This window comes from Quercus suber, unplaced genomic scaffold (genome assembly GCF_002906115.3).
Source record: "Quercus suber isolate HL8 unplaced genomic scaffold, Cork oak 2.0 scaffold_256, whole genome shotgun sequence".
NCBI classification, from domain to species: domain Eukaryota; kingdom Viridiplantae; phylum Streptophyta; class Magnoliopsida; order Fagales; family Fagaceae; genus Quercus; species Quercus suber.
In genome coordinates, this window is record NW_027069712.1 from 304,114 (window position 1) to 326,719 (window position 22,606).

The following is a 22,606-nucleotide window of genomic DNA, read 5'->3' on the forward strand; positions in this document are numbered from 1 at the left end:
TAATGGGAAGTTTTCAAGAATGCAAGTGCAACTTTGATTAAGGAAATGGTAAGCTTTGTGGGGGCATACCAAAGTTTCAACTTCCTAACTGCAGCAACAAAAAATCCAAGAAGAGCAAGTTGATTCTTACGTTGAAGCGGATAATCTTTATACTCTTTGGGCTTCTTGGAGTAAATTTGGTTCTATTGTTTTTATTTCTGTGTTCTTCAAGGAAAAAAAGGAGAGAAAATACCTCAAGTGATTCAATAAATTTATTTTTGAATGTATCTTACCAAAGTCTCCTAAATGCTACTAATAGATTTTCTTTTGATAATCTAATTGGTGTGGGTAGTTTTGGGTCAGTGTATAAAGGAACTCTTGATCAATATAGACATGTAGTTGCTATCAAGGTGTTGAAACTTGGGCGCCATGGAGCTTCCAAAAGTTTCAAGGTCGAGTGTGAGGTTCTAAGAAACATCAGACATCGAAATCTTGTACAGTTGCTCACAGCATGTTCGAGCATTGACAATCAAGGTCATGATTTTAAGGCTTTGGTATACGAGTTCCTGGGAAATGGCAACCTAGATGAGTGGTTGCATCCAACTCCAAGAACAAATGAGGTTATTGAGGAACCAAGGAAGTTTAGTCTTCTTCAAAGATTGAATATCGCCATTGATGTTGCTAGTGCATTGGATTATCTTCATCATCGTTGTGAAACACCAATTGTTCACTGTGACCTCAAGCCCAGTAATGTTCTTCTCGATGATGACCTGATTGGACATGTAGGCGACTTTGGCTTAGCAAGATTCCTTCATGATGTTTCCCAAGATTGTTTTGCTAATCAATCAAGCTCCATTGGGGTTAGAGGAACAGTTGGTTATACTCCTCCAGGTAAATTTATTTTTCATTTCTTAAATTTAATTGCTTTCCTTTTCCCATATTTTTTTTTCTATAGTTTTAAGCTTGAAAATATGCTGTTACTAAGGATGTATTGTATACAAAAGATAGATGTATTATAATGAAAATTTCTAGATATCTTTTTTTTTCACGCCATTGAAAATCATTCTTTAAATCTTCTAAAAATTTTTATTTCCCTTATTTTTATTTTTTTGTCTTGAAAGTATGCCGATTACAATATATGTTATGTGCAATTGCAGAGTATGGAATGGGAAATGAGGTATCAATATACGGTGATGTTTATAGTTATGGTATATTATTATTAGAGATGTTTACTGGAAAAAGACCAACGGATAACATGTTCCATGATAACTTAAGTCTTCGTGACTTTGTCAAAGAAACTTTGCCAAAACAAATAATTGACATTATAGATCCTGCTATTCTCGGGGAAGGACAAAAGGAAGAAAGAAGGATCAATGACACTTGTAATGGTAATCGAAATGGAAGTTTCAAAATACACGAATGCTTGATTTTGATACTCGGAATTGGAGTTGCTTGTTCCACAGAAATTCCGAGAGAAAGGATGAACATTAGTGCTGTTGTAGTTGAGTTGCTTTCAATTCGGCAAAACTTTCTTAGAACCTGTGTACACACTACTCAAACAGAGTTCAAGCGATAGGTAATTTTTTTTAAATCTTTGGCAGATATAATTTGGTAATGTATCTACTAAACCGTTTCTCACACAAATGAGCTTTCTTGTGTTGTAAATTTTCTCAAAGGTAAAAATAAAATTGATACTTAATTTACTAAATTGTAGCTAATGAATTAAAGAAAATCTTTTAAATTCTTGTTACAGTAGAGAAAACCTCACTCTTCTAATTAAAAATTTATCTTCCTTCACCACAGGTGCACAAGACTGATGACTACTTTTGAAGGCCAAGTTTATGTTTAAAACAATGAAGCAAATAATTTGAAGCTCTCTAGTTGTTTGCACTTGGCCAAAGTTTAGAAACTCTATGTTGACTGAGAGAAATCTTCTTCTTCAGAAAATTGTGATTGTCAATATACTTACAAAGATAGTTATTGGAATTGAGTTTTGATATTGCTTGGATTTGATCAATATGTATCATGTTTGAGCATCCTCAAGAGCATTTGGAGTTAATTTGGGATTATATACACTTTGCTCTTTTGGACAATGGCAGCTTTACGTGTAAGTCAAGATATTCATATGAACACATAAACTTGCAAAAAAGAAAAAAAATATATACTTGCAAAAAGATAAAAAAAAAAAAAAACAAACAACAATTATTTTGGCAAAACTCGTGATTTGCGGTTGGTTCCATTCAACCCCTCAAAAACCAGAACCTAACTAGCAAAATGCACTTCTCTCTGAGTTTATTCCTTGAATCACTTAATTAGCACTTATCCTTTCCCATCATTTTGATCAAATTATAATAAAATATTTAGATGAAAATCTCACAGTTGAACAAGAAATTAATAAAGAATAGTTAAAAGATAATGACATAATACACCAAAATGATAATAATCATAATAGTGTTCAAATATTTATTATAAAAAATCTCTTGGTGAATAAAAAGACCAAATTATTTTCAAAATCTATGAATGCCTTACAGAATTTTACTAGTATTAATTATTGTTGAAAGAGTCTTTTTTTTTTTTTTTTTTTTTTGGGCCAACGAAAAGTGGGCATAAAACCTCAAGCCCTAAACAGAGGAGACGAAGTCTATTTGGGCTGAGAAATGGACGGACACGCAACGGGCTTGTTGGCATGCGATGGGTTAGGACGACATGGGTTCACGCTAGCCCACAATGCTTCACAAGGAAAATAAGGGCCTTGCTAGATGGACAACATGAACTAATGGAAAACCAACTTCTCTAGCCTGCATTATATTAAAAAAAAAGAAAAGAAAAAATAACACGCACATGTTTGTAGCTCAACAGTCTTTTATTGTTGAATAAGAGATTTGGAGTTTAATTATCGTCTACACTAAAAATTAGTTAGTGTCTTAGTTTGATGACAAATAGTACAATTATCAAAAGCAGACGTCATAGATTGAAATTCAATAAAATTAAAAAAAAAATTTGTAAAATATTTTTCTCTATCATGAAAAAAAAAAAAAAGTTTGTAGAGTTTTTGCAACAAAGATCTTTTAACTGATTTAGTTTTTTTTTTTTTTTTTTTTTCATAATATTTGACAAAATAACAGTGACATAATGCTTTGAGGTTGTTTTATCAATCAAATAGATAAAAGACTTTTAGACGTTAGAAATTGATCAAAGTCGACATAATAAAACGGTTTTGTGTTTTCATATTTTCAATTATTCCAATTAATTTTCAGTAAATTCACAAATAGAGGCTCTAATTCCTTAGGCATCTAAAGACTAAGCATTTTTATTGAAACCTCAGAGAAAAATTATATCAGATCTTGGAGCACTAAAGGCTCAATACTGCTGGGCACTTCTTTGAGCCAAGCCGAGAGCATAAAGAGGTTATTTATTTATTTTTTACTTTTTTTTAATATAATAAAGTGGAGAAAACCTAAGTTATCACTAAATCACAAGCCTCTTAGTTGAACTTAATTAATGAATCTATAATGAGTCTTATACACTTTGGGCAAAGATTTATTACTGTATCATACATCTATATTTATATAATATATAGAAGTTAAAGTCTAGAATTTATTGTTGCTTAGTCAATTTTACTCTTCTTCAATCCATTGGGTTCATATAGTCCATATCGATTTATTTTGGTTCAATTCGGTCCATTTAGTCAACTTTGGTTTAATTTGGTCCAATTGCTAATGGGCTTGAAACCTCAAGCCCAAAAGGGACAGCTTGAGCTAATGGACAACCAATTTCTCAAGCCCAGTCTGCCCAGATTATATTCAAATAAAAAATAAATAAATAAATAAACCAAACAAACACACACACACATTATAAATTGTATATACAGTTATCACAAATCTCTTTCTTTATCTGTGTTTATTTTCAACACGGCTAATTATTCTTGAAGTCCAGTCTAATTGGATCAGAAAAGGTTGAAGTGTTAAATGTTTAAAGACTTGGGTGAAACATTGACATGGTCCAGGTCTTGGTGGTCCTCTCTTTTTTCCCTGTTTAGTCATTACCTTTAAACGTTTTCCCATTATATTATATATGATTCATAACGTGAACGAAGACCCTTAATGTCCCCAGGTATGTATGACTCAATCCCGAGTATTGACTCGAATCATAAGTGGTACATTTATTGATTTGAAGTTTGAACTGATACCTTAAAAAACAGGAAAAGAAGAAACCTTTTATGCATCCTAAAGTCTAGTCCATGAACGATTTTAGACATTGAAATTTAAAGTGATTGCTTTTAGTCCCTTGATAGGATGGTCAAATATTTAACATGTCATTACTTTATCAGAACTAAAAGTGATTATTTTAATTTGTTAGGGACTAAAAACGATTATTTTAAAACTTGTTAGGGATTAAGAATCTAGAAAGCACAAACGTGAATATAGGTACGAGTACGGACACGGGTACGATACGAAGACACAAACAATTTTTGAAAAATTATAATATGAAACGACTGATACAACATTAATATGACACTGGTACAACACAGCTGTGACAAGAGTATGACATTTTAAATAAAGTATTCATACTTCCTAGCTAAAAATGATTGTATTAAATTTTAGGGACTGAAAATGCTTATATAGGGACAAACAATGTCTTTTGTTTTTATTTATTATCATTAATTTTTAGATGATTGGTAAAACTCAGTCTCCAGAGAGAGAATCATTACTTTTGAGATTTTCCTTTATGTTTAACATATTTATTACTGTAATTGTTTTATTTTTTGGATAGATAGGATAGAACAATTTCAGTGATATTGCTTTAAAGAATGGAGCCGATCCAAGCTTGATAGCAAAGTTGTTGGAGTTTTCTCCAACATACTTTTCATTCCAGGTCAGAAACCCCAGTTTGATCTACCTAATTATTGTCCACGCGATTTATATCTCCATTAAAGCTTAAAGAGTGTGTCATGTAAACAGGTCGTAAAATCAGTGTGAAAAGACTTTTAGGGTTACAACTTACAAGGACATGTCTTCCTGGTCATGCCCATAAGTCAAGATATTCATATGAACACTTTAACTTGCAAAAAAGGAAAGAAAAAAAATTATACTTGCAAAAAAATTAAAAACGAACAACACTTATTTTGACAAAACTTGTGATTTGCGGTTGGTTTCATTCAACCCCTCAAAAACAAGAACTTAACTAGCAAAAGGCACTTCTCTCTAAGCTTTAGTTAAAAGATAATTACATAATACACCAAAATAATAAGAATCATAGTAATGTTCAAATATTTGTTATAACAATTCTCTTGGTGATATAAAAAGACCAAACTATTTTCAAAATCTATGAATGCCTAACAGAATTTTACTAGTATTAATTATTGTTAAAAAGTCTTTCTTTGGGGCCAACTAAAAATGGGCTTAAAACCTCAAGCCCTAAACAGAGGAGACGAAGTCCATTTGGGCTGAGAAATTGACAGACACTCAACGGACTTGTTGGCATGCTATGGGTTAGGACGACATGGGTTCACACCAGCCCGCAATGCCTCATAAGGAAAGACAGGGCCTTGCTAGATGGAGAACATGAACTAATGGAAAACCAATTTTTCTAGCCCAGAGTATATTAAAAAAAAAAAAAGAACACACACAAGTTTGTAGCTCAACGGTAAAAAAAATTTATGGGTGAATAAAAGATTTGAAATTCAATCTCTGCCTATACCAAAAATTGATTGGTATTTTAATCTAATGATAAAGAATCTGTTTAGATAGGCTGTGTTTAAAAAAAACAGTGTTTTTAAAACATGCATTGTTTTAAAAAGTGTTGTTTTATTGTAAATTCCAAAAAATAACTTAAACCTACCTTGTCAAATTTTTTTTTTTCCAGCAATCATCATTTTTGTAAAGGAAAATTTCAAATCAACATCAACAAGAATGATGATGATGACAACGATGATAATGATGGTGATCAAATTCATAGAGAGAAGTTTCTCAAAAAAAAAAAAAATCATCAAGAGAAAGACATTAAAATGATTAGAAAAATAAAAATATTAAAATCTTTATTACCAACAATATCAATTACATCAGGTACAAGGAAGTTTTCAGCAGCATGAACAATGTCCCCAATAGGCAGCCTGTGAATCACTGTCCAGCAAATCAAAGAATTGGAGAGCCTTGAGAATTAAATATCATAATTTTTCTGGAGCTAGGACAAATAAAGCAAAAAGGAGTGCCTATGCTTATGTCGCTCTAACTGTTGCTTCCTTTGATTGGAATCAAAAAAATAAAATAAAATAAAATAAATAGACAATCCATTATAATAAATAAATAAATAAAGTTCTTAACCAAAACATTAAAATTTTTCCAAAATAGAAATAATGAAAATACTATCTACAACCCACAAATGGACCAAGCTATCCTTTCACAAATAAATTTCATCTCCTTATCATGCATATTCTTAGAGCTTGTCTGACTGCTATTACCTTCTTCTCTACTATTGCTTTCTGGTCTCATCCTAGTTATCCATCATCTTCCCTATCATGTTTTCTAATAAAATTATGCAAAACACAAGTAGCAACTACAATGTTTCTTTGGTCCTTAATGTTGTAAGATGACATTTGCTTCAAAATTTTCCATCTATTCTTTCATACTCCAAAAGTACGCTCAATCACACTTCTAAGTGATGAGTGAACATAGTTAACCTTTTTTCTAGGTGATTTCCTCTTCTAGCTCATCAAAAATCTGAAAAGATGGTATCTTGAGTCTGTCCCTTATAAGGTGGCAAATATCAATTCCTAAAGGGGTATGCAAGATCAACTAAGGGTGAGTTTGGTTCAGCTTTTTATAAAAGTGCATAATGAAAAAGTGGAGTTTTTAAAAAGTTCATAATGAAAAAGCTGAGTTTCAAAAAGCTGAGTGTTTGGTAAAGCTGTTAAAAAGTGCTTTTTGAAAAAGCTGAGTGTTTGGTTAGCACTTATAAAAGTTGCTGTTTGAAGGGTAAATTACCAAAAAGGACAGTGTATTATAAGGGAGTTTATTTCATACCTTTTTTTTTTTTTTTTAATGTGAGTTTATTTCATACTTAATTAAAAATCAACTATGTCATAACTTATTAAATAATAATAATAATAATAATAAATATATTATTGGTATTATTCTAATAATGTTTGTGTTTAGTTATTTTTAGTGTCATAATTATTTGTTATTACCATTAATGACTTCTTATCAATATTAATTAAATCTAAATAATTTTCATCATCATGGAGCACAAAATGAAAATGTAAAAAGATGATAAAATACATACCAATAATTCAAGTTTAAATTGTATTACATAAAAATGTAAAAAGATAATAAAATACATATCAATAATCCAAGTTTAAATTGTACTGCATAAAAATGTAAAAAATTGTACTACATGAGTTCTGCTCCAGTTGCTGCAACATCCCTAAACATTCTATCAAGTTGTTGTAGATTTTTCTCTCAATATTTTGCCAACCTTGAGTTATATATTTCATCAATATCTTCTTAGCATACTTCTAAAACGAACGAAGCACCAAGTTTTTACCAGTGTTTTGTACCTTCTNAGTAATTTCTGTAATCCCCATCCATTAATAGTTCCATAAAATTGTCACTCTTATGAGTACCATTATAATCATCCATATTGGTTTAGGCTACACAACAAAGTAACAAATAATCAACCATTGCAAATACTTAATATAATCAACATAATAATCAACAAACTCTACATCAAACAATTCAACATCAAGTATATAACACTGTAACAGTTGCTTCAAATGTGTTTACATTACACATATATTAGTCCAAAGATAATACTAAATATCACATAACTTAGTTTAAAGTTAATACAACATAAAGCTAATATTAGTCGTACGCTAATACAACATAAAGTTAATATTAGTCCTAAGCTAATACAGAGTACTACATAAGGTTGGTCACTTCTTTTGGTTCAAACAAATCATTTCTTGTAGCCACTCCAGCTTTGACTCTGGCTCCTTGAAAGTTAGGAACATCTCCCTATGTGACTTTTTTAGTAAGACAACAGAAGCTTGAATCGCAAACTGGTTATCCACTCCAGGAAGTGCTCTCACAATCGCCATGACATTATCAATTGAACTTGGTGACTCTCGAGAAGTACCTTCATTCCTATTTTGACATACAGTTATTAATTGACTAATACAATTGTCTAACATTGCAGCTCCTCCTATCTTCTTCTTTTTCTTCTGTGAGGGTATTGATTCACTAGTTCGCTTTTGTCCTGAACTACGTGATTGACTAGTTTGTCCTTGCAGCAAACTATTAATGTCTAAACTTATGTCACATTGGTTATCCTTAAATTCGGAGCTACCATCTGAATCACCAACACCCTCTTCTGGCATTGTTGGAGGGAGTGTATTTGAAGAAGGGGTCCATGTAGCTACCCTAGTTGCTGTGACATCCCTAAACATTATTTCAAGTTGTTCTAGATTCTGTAGACCTTTCTCTCGAAATTTTTTAGCTTTGGGTAATTCCTACAAAATGTAATTATAATTTCACTCAATTAACAATAATATATAAAAAAAAATAAAAATAAAAAAAAATAAATAAATAAACTATCTCCAACTAACCACATATTAATAAAATACTCAACTCACCTTCAACTTCTGCTTCCACCAATTATTAGGAGCAGCAATTGTTCCCTTCACTGCATCCCAACCTAAACCTGTGTCAAGACTCCTCAATTGTTCCCACACTCTCCAATCACCTTTCAATACATCCCACCTACTTTTTAATTGGTCCTTATCATAGTCTTGACTGGTCATATCACAAAATTTAGTCACCACCTTGGCCCAACCTTTGGTATTAAAGCCAGCACCTTTTGTTCTATTGCCAGCTTGAATTTGTTCCACACAAAGTTCACAAAAAATAGTTGTCCATGTTGGATTAACATCCCAATCTGCTCTAGCCTTTTTTTCCTCAGGGTTGGAAGAGGTTTTTTTACCCATCTATAAAAATAACTAATAAATATAACCCCATAACATAACTAATAAAACTTGAAAATTCATATCAAGCAAAAGACTTTCAACCACAACCTTAAAAACCCAGATAATTAAATAACTAATAATCAACATTAAAACACAAAAACTTTTGGTTGTGTGGGGTGCTAATGAAGTGTGCGTGCTCTGCTGATGTGGGTGTGTCTGCTGCTGATGGGGCATGCGTGTGCAGCTGCACACGCCTGCCCCATCAGCAGCAGACGCACCCCACATTAGCAGAGCACGCACACCCTACAGCACCTCACCATGCAACAACCAAACAAGCCTAATAATCATTATGATCATTCAACAGTGATCATTCAGCAAACATTCATTATGAGTAATTAATAACATTCACCAAATATGAATCAATGATGGCATCATGAACCACAAAAGAAAGAAAAAAAAAATCCGTAAAACCTAAAACAAAAACAAACCCATCTCCAAAAACTAATGCAGAGTAATAACTCAACAAACATTCATTCTGAGTTAATTAAAGTTAACAATCTATTATTGAATCAATGATGGCATCAAGAACCACACAAAAAAAATTAATAATAATAATAATAAAATTTTAAAAAAATCTGTAAAACCCAAAATAAAAACAAACCCATCTTCAAGCACGAACACAGTGACACACACAAACACGAACACGAACACGCACAGTGAGAGAGAGAGTTTTGAGAGACAGAATTGAAAGATAAAGAAAAGGGAGGGGGTGTTGAGTTGAGATGAGAGTTGAGATAAAGACAGAGCATCCACAAAATAAAAATAAAAAAAGTTATTTAATTACGAAGACAGAGCATCCATAAAGACAGAGCATTAGTCCTCTACCTAAAGACAGAGCATCCATAAAGACAGAGCATCCACAAAATAAAGACAGAGGACTTAAGACAGAGCATCCACAAAATAAATAAATAAAAAAAATTACGAGTAAATCTACCTACAAATTTTTTTCAGTACCCAGCAACAGAACAAATACATCTTTAGCAAGAACAAAACCATGCAAGATCCAAAAAAAAATTTTGGTACAGATCGGCGGTTTTTTTGGTAGCAGATATGTAAAAAAAAAAAAAAAAAAAAATTTACAGAGGAAGCCGCTGAAGAAGACGAAGAAAGAAGAAGAAGAGGAAGAAGATTTTCAAGACAAAAGAAAAGAGAGACTTACGCAGAGCTCAGAGGAGCCGAGAGCAATTTCTCTGAAGGGTAAAGACAGATGAGATGGGCTGCGTGTGTGAATATTCTGCAGTGTTAACCCTTGCCCTTTAGTCAAGGGCAGTTTTGTAACTCCACGAGCCCAACGGATATAAATAAAAGCTGGGACTCAGCTTTTCAATTATGGAGCTACAGGCGTCCATTTTGGAAACGCACAAATCCTGAAGGAATATAAAAGCCAACTTTTCAGAAAAAGTTGGCTTTTATTCTCACCAAACGCACATATGCTGCCAGCGTTTTTTAAAAGCCAACTTTTAGGCTTGGAAAGTTGAACCAAACGGGCACTAAATAATATTTTCCTAACAAAAAAAAAAAAAAAAGATGTGCATAAATAACATCCTTCATATATATTTAATATATAAAAATAGTATATACCTGGTGGTGATTTTGGAAAATTGACAGATTGTTGATGGATAGAATCTAAGAAAATGCACGCATCATGTGCTACACCTTCCTATCCTGCCATAACATATGTGAAAAGTAAATCAAAATCACATGCCGCCATCACATTAAAACTTGTCACACCTTTTCTATTATAATATGGAGTTTTCTTGTCCCCTCCAATAACAACTTGGATATGTGTACCATCAATGGCACCAATACAGTCCTAAAATAGAATATAAAGTTACTTAGGAAAGAGTTATTACAAAAATTAGAAGCAAATTAGAATGAATGAAATAGAAACTTGAAAATGTGGCATGTATAATGGATTTCGTTGTATATATCTTCAAACTTCACTAAATGTACGGTCAGAAGGCTTGATGATATCCATTGACATTATGTTAAGGTGTTTAAGAACTCTGTGAAAATGTCTACGAATAGTCTCACCAAAATGTTGGAATATTTCTTGAACCAATCTGTTATCTAAGTATCATCAAACATATACGTACTGAATCTTCAAGCCTAATAAGCCTTGTGTGTTGAAGTCCATATCTATATTGTAAAACATTGCACAATTGAAGGAAAACATGCGGCTTCATCCTAAATATTTGGTGACATTTCGCTTTATTACCAATCAAACAATCCATCAACCATTTATAGCCAATTTGATAAAAAAAAATCTCTACAAGGTTGTTTATCAATGTATTTCATATAATATGTCATTGCTATATGACATCCAACAACAACAAGATCATATAATTCAGCATCATCTTCCACATCATAAGAATGATCATCATAACTATTATCAATATAATCATTGTAATCCATATGAATGTCACCTAAAAAATGATAACAAACACTTAGAAAAATTACAGTAAAGAAACTGTTTAAATGATTAAAGAAATAATAACCATTAAAAACATTGATAAAACTTCTTAACAAGTTTAAACCACGCTAATGAACACATTACTCAAAGGAAAAAACAATAGATCACGAAAACCTAACAAAGAACACATTTTCAAACAATTATCTTATTATAAACTTTTCTAAACCCTAGTTAATTGTTAAAGTAGTGCCCCCCTAACAATCTTGTTTCATCTTGCAAAAGCTGAAGCTATAAATGTGGTTCTCCCATCACGACAAAAATCTCTCTTTTCTCTCGTTTTTGAAAAATACATGATGCCATGAAGTAGAGTTCAGATCCCTTCTTAATGTCATCCAAGGTGCATACACATTCCATGTCATTACGAATAGAACTACCTGGCTCAATCGAAAAAACCGAGTTCCTTGACTTCACAACATCACACATACGACTAAGTTGTAGTGTCATCTTCAATGCTGCTCCTCCTTTCTTCCCTTTTCCCTATGTGGATGATGGCAAAGCTAGCTTCTTTCCTTTGTCTTGTGTTGGTTGTATAGGGTTAAGTGGATGTTTAAGGTTAGAGCCTCAACTTCATTAGGATCATCATCATCATCATTATCTGGAGAAGATGAGCCAATAGACATTTCACCCAACCCCTCCTTACGTGTCTCAATATCATCAGGTAGCACACCTAAAGTGGGGGCCCATGCTAATTCTCCAATGGTTGCAATGTTCTTAAACATGATGTCTAATAACTTTATATCAAAAGTGGACATCATAGATTGAAACTCTTTAAAATTACTTCATTAGGATCATCATCATCATCATTATCTGGAGAAGATGAGCCAATAGACATTTCACCCAACCCCTCCTTACGTGTCTCAATATCATCAGGTAGCACACCTAAAGTGGGGGCCCATGCTAATTCTCCAATGGTTGCAATGTTCTTAAACATGATGTCTAATAACTTTATATCAAAAGTGGACATCATAGATTGAAACTCTTTAAAATAAAATAAAAAAGTTTGTAGAGTTTTGTTTTTCTCTATCTAGAAAAAAAGAAGTTTGTAGAGTTGTTGTAACAAAGATCTTTTAACTGATTTAATTTTTTTTTTTTCATAATATTTGACAAAATAATAGTGATATAATGCTTTGAAGTTATTTTATTAATCAAATTGATAAAAAAATAAAAATAAAAAAAAATTTAGAAGTTAGAAATCGAAAAAAGTTGACATAATAAAAGGGTTTCGCGTTTTCATATTATCAATGAATCCAATTAATTCAGTAAATTCACAGATAGAGGCTCTAAATTTCTTAGGCATCTAAAGACTAAGCATTTTTATTGAATCCTCAGAGAAAAATTTCATCAGATCTTGGAGCACTAAAGGCTCAATACTGCTGGGCACTTCTTTGAGCCAAGCCCGGAGCTTAAAGAGGTTTTTTTTTTTTTAAATAATTTTTTTAATATAATAAATTGGAGAAAACCTAAGTTGTCACTAAATCACAAGCCTCTTAGTTGAACTTAGTTAATGAATCTATAGAGTCTTATATGCTTTGGGCAAAAATTTATCATTGTATCATACATCTATATCTATATAATATCTAGAAGTTGAAGCCTATAATTTATTGTTGCTTAGTCAATTTTAATCTACTTCAATCCATTGGGTTCATATGGTCCATATCGGTTCATTTTGGTTCAATTCGGTCCATTTAGTTAACTTTGGTCTAATTCAATCCAATTCAGTCTAACTACTAATGGACTTCAAACCTCAAGCCCAAAAGGGACAGCATGAGCTAATGGACAACCAATTTCTCAACCCCAGTCTGCCCAGTAGGCCTGTTCAAGAATTCACCGACGTCGACAAAGCCGCCTAAAACCGCTCCGATCCGACCACTGAAAGCTCCACCGAAGGTTCCCAGCGCAGTGATCGGTAGGCTTTTTCCATTACCGAAGTCGGCCGGTGCGGTGATCGGCAGCAAGATCTGCAAACTGAAGAGAAACCGAACCGAACCGATATATATATATATAATATATATATATTTAACTTAACATATATAATATATAATCATTCATCAATTTTAAAATAAAAGAAATTGAGACGAGAGAGAGAGTACCAGTTTGGCGTGAAATTGAGAGAAGCAAAGGAAGAAGAAGGAAAAATAGGGTTTAGGTTAAGCTAGTTAGAACGACACCGTTTCATTTAAATTTTTTTAAAAAAATATGATTCAAAACGACACCATTTTTTACCCATTTTAAAATTTTACTATCAGGTTCAAAGAGGTGTCATTTAGTGTCAAAATTATTTTAAAAAAAAAAAAAAAAAAAAAAGGAGCGCTTGGAATGGCGTCGTTTTATTTAAAGGTTAGGTTAAATTTGAAAAATATTTAGTTAGACACTTAGACGAAGACGACCTCTCCTCACTCTCTCTCATCCGCCTCTTTGTCTCTCTCTCCATCTCCGCCTCTCTCTCTCTCTCTCTCTCTCTCTCTCTCTCTCTCTCTCTCTCTCTCTCTCTCTCTCTCTCTCTCTCTCCGCCACTCACCACCACTCACAAACAACGTCTTCTACAGTTTGATGGCAATGTTCTACAAGTTTTCCTCTCTCTTCTCTCCTCTGTCATGGCTGTTATATAGAAGTTTCAAGAGTATGTTTTGATGCTCAATAACAGGTATGTGAATTTGTATAATGCTCAATACCTAGGTTACCTCTCCTTGGCTCCTTACTATGCTTCTATAAATATTGGGAATTTGTTTGAAAATTTTGTGTGGAAATTATATATATATATATATATAACATTTTTTTTTTGAATTTTTGGGTTGTTTGATAATTCTGTGTGGCTTGTTTGAGGATTGATTTTTTTTTTATTATTATTTATATGTTTGTTTTATTTTTGCACCGAACTAATCACCCCGCACCGCTAGGGTGAATCGAAACTAGAATAGACCGGTTCCTGCCCCTTTACATGTGAGGTGCGGTCAAGCATGAGGGAAACCGCACCCTATAGGTGTGGTACAAAAATTCCTCCCATAAACAGCCGCACCGCACCGTGTACAGCCCTACTGCCTAGATTATATTCAAATAAAGAGAAGAAAAAAAAAACACACACACACACACACACCCACACATTATTAATTGTATATACAATTATCACAAATCTCTTTCTTTATCTGTGTTTATTTTCAACACAACTAATTATTCTTGAAGTCCAGTCTAATTGGATCAGAGATGGTTGAAGTGTTAAATGTTTAAAGACTTGGGTGAAACATTGACATGGTCCAGGTCTTGGTGGTCCTCTCTTTTTTCCCTGTTTAGTTATTACCATTAAACGTTTTCCCATTATATTATATATGATTCATAATATGAACGAAGACCCTTAATGGCCCCATGAACCAATGTTACGTATTCCTGTTATATAAATATATGAATGATGGAATCTCGAGTATTGACTCGAATCAGTACTTTTATTGTTTTGAACTGTTACCTAAAAAATAAACCTTTATACGCAACGATGATTTGTTCCTAAAAATTAGTCCATAATGATTTTAGACATTAAAGTTTAAAGTGATCGCTTTTAATCACTTTTATTAGATGGCCAAATCTCTAACATGTTATCACTTTATAAGAACTAATTAAAAGTGATTAATTTATTAGGGACTAAAAATGATTATTTTAAATTTGTTAGAGACTATAAATTTAGAAAGTACAGATATGGACACAGTTTCGATACAGAGACACAAGAAATTTTTGAAAAATTATAATATGAAAGGGCTGATACGACACTAGTATAATACAAGTATAATACAGATACAACACGAGTATAACACTCTAAATTAAGTATCCATGCTTCTGGCTAAAAATGATTGTATTAAATTTTAGGGACAAAAAATGCTTATACAGAACAAACAATGTCTTTTTTTTTTCTTTTTTCTTTTTTTTTCTTTTTTTTTTTAAAATATGATTGGTAAAACTCAGTCTCCAGAGATAGAATCAGTACTTTTGAGCTTTAACCTGAAGTGTAACATATTTATTACTATAATTATTTTGAGAGAGAGAGAGAGAGAATCAGTACTTTTGAGTTTTTCATTTATCTTTATGTACGTTTTTAGACCCCCTAACACAAGTTGCTTAACCTAGTTATTTAGCCAAGTGATTACTTAGATAAATTATTCAGATCTAGGTTAACACAATAAAATCATATCATGTAAAGCAACGAAAAATAAAGAACACAATGATATGATGACTCAGGAAAACCTAACCGGTAAAAAACCTGTGAAGGATTTAACCTAGCTATCTTCAAGGTAAAATAGATCCACTATGAAAGAATTGAAGTTTGTACAATAGAACTTAGACCACTAACATCCTATTACTACCTCGAGTAGAAAATTTACTACCGCGACCCCATGATAGCTCCGAGTCCACGAACTACTTCTTTCCTTGGCCTTTGCAATACAAGCACCCACACTTGTAACAAAAAACACAAACTCTCTTGTTTATGACTCCAAGATCATCCTTGAAGGTTTAGATCATCAGCACCTTTAATGACTAAAGAAGGCAGCAACTTCTACAACACCAGATCTTGATATTTTTCAAGGAATAACACCGGTAGAAGACATGAGAGAGCTTTTTGGGTACAAAACCCTAAATACAAAAGAGGCACACTATTCTCTCTCTAAAAAAAAAAAAACCTTATAAAAACGTGATTAGGGTTTCCTTTTTATAAAAACGTGATCAGGGTTTCCTTTTAAGTAGAGTTTTGGCTGAAATAGAATTCTGTAGATACGCGTTTCGATTGGTCGAGTCTGTCTTTCGATCGATCGAACCAGGAAATTTCTGAACTCTTCTTTCTACAACTTATATATTCTTGAATCTTGACTTGTATCACCTTGAGCATTTTCTAATAATACCTATAGACTCTAGGATCTATATTTATACAAGTTTGTGTTCACGATTTGCCAATTGTTCTAAACTTTTAGAACCTAACAATCTCCCCCTTTGGCAATTCGTGACAAAACTTACATACAAAATAAAATGCTCAAATACTAGAACAATCCAAGACAATAAAATGCCTAATTACATCACAAATCCCAATCTAAGACTCCTAACCTAGAAGTTGCAAGAAAAGGTAGAAGGTCTTGATCAGAATGTACCTATCTTTCCTGAAAACACTCAAAAGAACACATCACCACATGTGTGGAAAGAAAGACATATAAACAATAATTAATCAACCTAAAGCAAATAACAAATATGCAAACTTACTCTCCCCCTAAGTTAGATACATCAAAAAGCCTAAAAGTTTTTATATTGTCCCCCTTTCAAAAACAATTTTATCTCCCCCTAAACAAAACATTTTAAAAACCTTTTTAAATAGGATTCCCACATTTCATCTATTTCTCCCCCTTTTTGACATGTATTGACAAAGACAACTCAAACAAAGAGTAAACAGAAAATATATGCAATAAAAGTTAAGAGAAAATAGAGAATCAAGGAAACAAATGAATCCAGCTCTATAGAAAATAGAGGCAACTCCCCCTATGAAGAGCAACAACTTCCTCTAAGAACAACAAAGGTTAAAAAAAAAACTTTTTCTACCCCTATAAAAATAGGAAAAACATAACAAGTTTTGGAAAAAAACAGTTTTAGGGAAAATTTAGAAAGTGGGGAAAATAAAGACACACAAACCAAACTTAAAAACTAAGTTGAGGATACACATGAAGAAAAATATTATCTCTTTCAATAAATGCAAACTTGACACTATGTGACCCATAAATATATGCATGCAATGTGTTTAAGAGAAAATATTTGCACATTGATTATCCATCATATTTCTTTAAAAAAAATATATTTTTTGCAATTCACACAGAAAAAATAGCATATACTAAAATGTACAAATGACTCAAAAATTAATCAATCAATTTTTAAATCAAATTGAGTACCCAATTTAGCAAAGTATATGCATGTTATGTGTGAAAATAATGAGAGATATGACTGCAAAACTGCAAGATGGATACAGAAAACAATGCAATGCATGTGAATCCTAAACATAAATGATGCATGAAAATAAATTTGGTCAAAACTCTAAAAACTAAAAATTTTTCATTTTCGATTGGTCGAGCACTGATCAAAAACCAATCGAGTTAGGTAGAAAGTCATGATTAAAAATCAAGGGATTTTCGATTGGTGAAATTTTGGAAATTTGAATTTTTTGAAAAACTGTAGAAGATTATGCAAAAAACAACTCAACCCAATTAATTTCATGAATGAAATGCATGAGAATGAGTTTAAATATTTTTCAAAAACATGATTTTTCAACCCAGAACTTCAAAACAAGGTTTTTTAATCATCAAAGACACAATTTTTGCCAACCCTTAAACATATTTTGCATCAAACACCATAGAAAAAATAAAATTGGATGGCCAAACCAAATTCACACACAATTTCATGTACTAGGTTTAGCATATAATAACTTGTATAGTGTGTGCAACTAGTAACATCATGAGATACATGTGAGGTGATATGTAGATAGTAATCAATCACAATTTCTACATTATTCATCACATAAATTTGAAAGTGACTATCACCTAAAGAGTTACATCATATAACTCTCATATCTCCTAGAAAACAAGCTTGCAATCATGTAATTTTTTTAGCCTCATAATGTACACACAATTTTTATTTCATTGTGACATTTTTATTTTTAGCCACATAATGTACACACTAATTTTATTTTTTTGTGTAATCTTTATTATAGCCACATAATATACACACCAATTTTATTATTATTCCAAGGCTACACCTTATTTTCTTTTTGTGCATGTGCTAGACTCTTTCGAGCACAAAATCATACGATATGCACTAAGGTGTTCATGATTGGCTAGTAAACAATGGTAAGATGATTATTTATGCCTTTCTCTTAGAATTTTTTAGTCCTTACAATCAAAAGCATGTGACTTCAAAATCAAGATCATGTGATCAAAAACTATAAATAACTCCCACACAACATGCACTACATAGCTAAAACTAGCAAAGTGCAGAAAAATAAGCTCATCCAAGCTAAACAAGGTACACATACATGTTATGTAAAGATAATATAGCCAACCTCAATTACATATTCATGATGTGTAATACAAAAGAAATAAAAAAAATTTTGGTTTCAAAAAAAAATTTATGACCAAAAATAAAAGGCACACATTATGCTAAATAAACAATGCAAAAGCAATGCATGATAGTGCTAAACTAAGCTATAGAGGGTACACAAACAAGAAATATCAATTTCTTGTTTAACCCATGAGTACATGTACAAACTAGTACATACTCATACAAAATCAGAAATAGCTTAGCATTCATATAACACATACTATTCAAGTTTCTCTACAATGTCAAGCATGTTCTAAATCAAGAAAGAGATATCATGATTCATGTAATCCTCAAGAAAAATAAAACTAGACTCAAAATAAAATATTTTTGTTTTTTTGAAAATTTTCAATGTTTTTGGATTTTTTTTTTTATTTTAAAAACCTAAAAAACAAAACAACCAAAAACTAAAAGTAAACATGTCCACAAACAATTGAAGAATTAAATTAGGGACAAGTAAACAACACTCACCTTTGCAAGTCTTTTCTCACCCATATAGCATGAGTCTTCGGCTTTGTAGGTGAAAATCCATAAGAAGCAGAGTATATTTGAGGGATTACACAAATCTTTTGAGAAAGACTAAAATCCTGCAAATTCCTTTCACAAGCCTCAAAAAGATCAATTGAAACAATAGTGTCCTTTTTATTTAAATCATCACAATAAAAAACAATAAGACACTTAGAATTATCCATGATAACATGGATCAAAGATCAACTCTAGGTATTATAACCCAAATCAAGAGCTAACCCACTCTGGTACTACTTGTACGTTTTAGAATCAGTACTTTTGAGTTTTAACTTGAAGTGTAACATATTTATTACTATAATTTTTTTGAGAGAGAGAATCAATGCTTTTGAGTTTTTCCTTTATGTTTATGTACGTTTTTAGACCCTTTAACACAAGTTGCTTAACTTAGTTATTTAGCCAAGTGATTACTTAGATAAATTATTCAGATCTAGGTTAACACAATAAAATCATATCATGTAAAGCAACGGAAAATAAAGAACACAATGATATGATGACCTAGGAAAACCTAACGGGTAAAAAACCTGGGGAGGATTTAACCTAGCTATCCTCAAGGTAAAACAAATCTACTATGAAAGAATTGAAGTTTGTATAATAGAACTTAGACCACTAACATCCTATTACTACCTCGAGCAGAAAACTTACCACCGCGACCCTATGATGGCTCCGAGTCCATGGACTACTTCTTACCTTGCCTTTACAACACAAGCACCCACGCTTGTGACAAAAAACACAAACTCTCCTGTTTGTGACTCCAAGACCACCCTTGAAGGTTTAGATCATCAGCAGCTTTAATGACTAGAGAAGGCATGAACTTCTACAACATCAGATCTTGAAATTCTTCAAAGAATAACACCAGTAGAAGACATGAGAGAGCTTTCTGGGTACAAAACCCTAGATACAAAAAAGGCACACTATTCTCTCTCTAAAAAAAAACCTTATAAAAACGTGATTAGGATTTTCTTTATATACTAATAGTGTTTTACTTGAAACCCAATACGTTTAAGTAGAGTTTCAACTGAAATAGAATTCTGTAGATATGCATTTCGATTGGTCGAGCCTGTCTTTCGATCGATCGAACCAGGCAATTTCTGAACTCTTCTTTCTGCAACTTGTATATTCCTGAATCTTGACTTGTATCACCTTGAGTATTTTCTAATAATACCTATAGACTCTAGGATCTATATTTACACAAGTTTATGTTTACGATTTACTAATTGTTCTAAACTTTTAGAACCTAACAGTTTACGATATTTATTATAGTCATTGTTTTATTTTTTGGATAGATAGGATAGAACAATTACAGTGATATTGCTTTAAAGAATGAAGCCGATTCAGCCAAGCATGATAGCAAAGTTGTTGGAATTTCTCCTATATACTTTTCATTCCAGGTCAACAACCCCAGTTTGATCTACCTAATTATTGTCCACACGATTTATATCTCCTTTAAAGAATGTGTCATGAAAACAGGTCGTAAACATAATATCTAATAACTCTACATTAGAAGCAGACATTATAGATTGAAACTCTATAAAATAAAATAAAAAAGTTTGTAGAGTTTTTGTAACAAAGATCTTTTAACTGATTTTTAAAAAAAAAAAAAAATCATAGGCAGGGTTTGGATACACATTTGCGTTCACGTTTGGCTTTTCAGCACGTATTCTCCTTTTTTTTTTTTTTTTTTTTTCAAGCCGCAACTTTTGACCAATTCTCCCATGAACATTGCACCCATGCACGATTCACGAGTCCCACAAATTTCACTTTTCAGCAACTTCTTCATTAAAAATGAGTCTCACGGCACTATTCACACATTTAAAAATTATTTTGGTACAGTGTTTTCAGTTTTCAGTTTTTAGTTTTCAGTTTTAGCAAAATAAGTTCTATCCAAACGGACCTATAATATTTGACAAAATAATAGTGATATAATGCTTTGAAGTTGTTTTATTAATCAAATTGATAAAAGAATTTTGACGTTAGAAATCAATCAAAGTTGACATAATAAAAGGGTTTTGCGTTTTCATATTTTCAATGAATCCAATTAATCAGTAAATCACAAATAGAGGCTCTAAATTTGTTAGGCATCTAAAGACTAAGCATTTTTATTGAAACCTCAGAGAAAAATTACATCAAATCTTGGAGCACTAAAGGCTCGATACTGCTGGGCACTTCTTTGAGCCAAGCCTAGAGCTCAAAGAGGTTTTATTTATTTATTTATTTTAATATAATAAAGTGGAGAAAACCTAAGTTGTCACTAAATCACAAGCCTCTTAGTTGAACTTAGTTAATGAATCTATAATGAGTCTTATATGCTTTGGGCAAAAATTTATCACTACATCATACATCTATATCTTTATAATATCTAGAAGTTGAAGTGTAGAAATGATTATTGCTTGGCCATTTTTGTTCATTTCGGTCCATTGGGTTCATATGGTACATATTAGTTCATTTCAATCCACTTAGTTTACTTTAATCTAATTTGGTCCAATTTGGTCCAATTGCAAATGGGCTTGAAATCTCAAGCCCAAAAGGGACAACATGAGCTAATGGACAACCAATTTCTCAAGCTAGCCCTGTCTGCCCAGATTATATTCAAATAAAGAAAAAGAAAAAGGGAAAAAAGAAACACACGCACACATTATAAATTGTATATACAGTTTATCACAAATCTATTTCTTCCTCTTTCTTTATCTGTGTTTATTTTCAACACAGCTAATTATTCTTGAAGTCCAGTCTAATTGGATCAGAAATGGTTGATGTCTTAAATGTTTAAAGACTTGGGTGAAACATTGACATGGTCCAGGTCTTGGTGGTCCTCTCCTTTTTCCCTGTTTAGTCATTACCTTTAAACGTTTTCCCACTATATTATATATGATTCATAATGTGAACAAGACCCTTAATGGCCCCATGTATGTATGACTGAATCCTGAGTATTGACTCCGATCGTAAGTGGTACTTTCATTGATTTGAACTGTTACCTAAAAAAAAGAAAAAGAAGAAACCATTATATGCATCGATCAATGGTTCCTAAAGCCTACTCCATGAACGATTTTAGATGTTGAAATTTAAAGTGATTGTTTTTAGTCCCTTGATAGGGTGGCCAAATCTTTAACATGTCATCACTTTATAGGAACTAAAAGTGATCACTATAATTTATTAGGGACTAAAAACGATTATTTTAAACTTGCTAGGAACTAAAAATTTAGGAAGCACGGACACAAACATAGGTACGAGTATGGACATAGGTATGATATGAAGACACGAGCAATTTATGAAAAATTATGACGTGAAATTGGTGATACAACACCAGTATGACACGAGTACAACATAGATATGACACGGTTATGACACTTTAAATGAAGTGTCTGTACTTTCTAACTAAAAATGATTGTATTAAATTTTAGAGACGGAAAATGCTTATACAGGAAAAAAAAAACAATTTCTTTTGTTTTTGTTTTGGTTTTTTTTTTTTTTTTTTTAAGATGATCGGTAAAACTCAGTCCCCA

General features: G+C 32.1%; 2 protein-coding genes across 2 annotated transcripts in view; one reads left to right on the forward strand and one right to left on the reverse strand.

Moving 5' to 3' along the window:
* The window catches only part of LOC112010356 (probable LRR receptor-like serine/threonine-protein kinase At3g47570), an 8,413-nt gene extending 6,858 nt beyond the window's left edge, over window positions 1-1,555 (forward strand). Inside the window, exons 2-3 of the mRNA XM_065781062.1 lie at window positions 43-972; window positions 1,101-1,555. Of these exons, the coding sequence (XP_065637134.1) occupies window positions 43-972; window positions 1,101-1,555 (1,385 nt within the window). The remainder of the gene's footprint in view (window positions 1-42; window positions 973-1,100) is intronic.
* Window positions 1,556-7,615: 6,060 nt separating this feature from the next.
* Window positions 7,616-8,983, reverse strand: LOC112010354 (L10-interacting MYB domain-containing protein). Its single transcript, XM_024042704.2, has 2 exons — window positions 8,609-8,983; window positions 7,616-8,485 (listed from the first exon to the last, which is right to left on the reverse strand). The coding sequence occupies exons 1-2, from the start codon at window positions 8,957-8,959 to the stop codon at window positions 7,910-7,912; spliced, it is 927 nt and encodes a 308-aa protein (XP_023898472.1). The 5' UTR covers window positions 8,960-8,983; the 3' UTR covers window positions 7,616-7,909.
* Window positions 8,984-22,606: the final 13,623 nt, after the last annotated feature.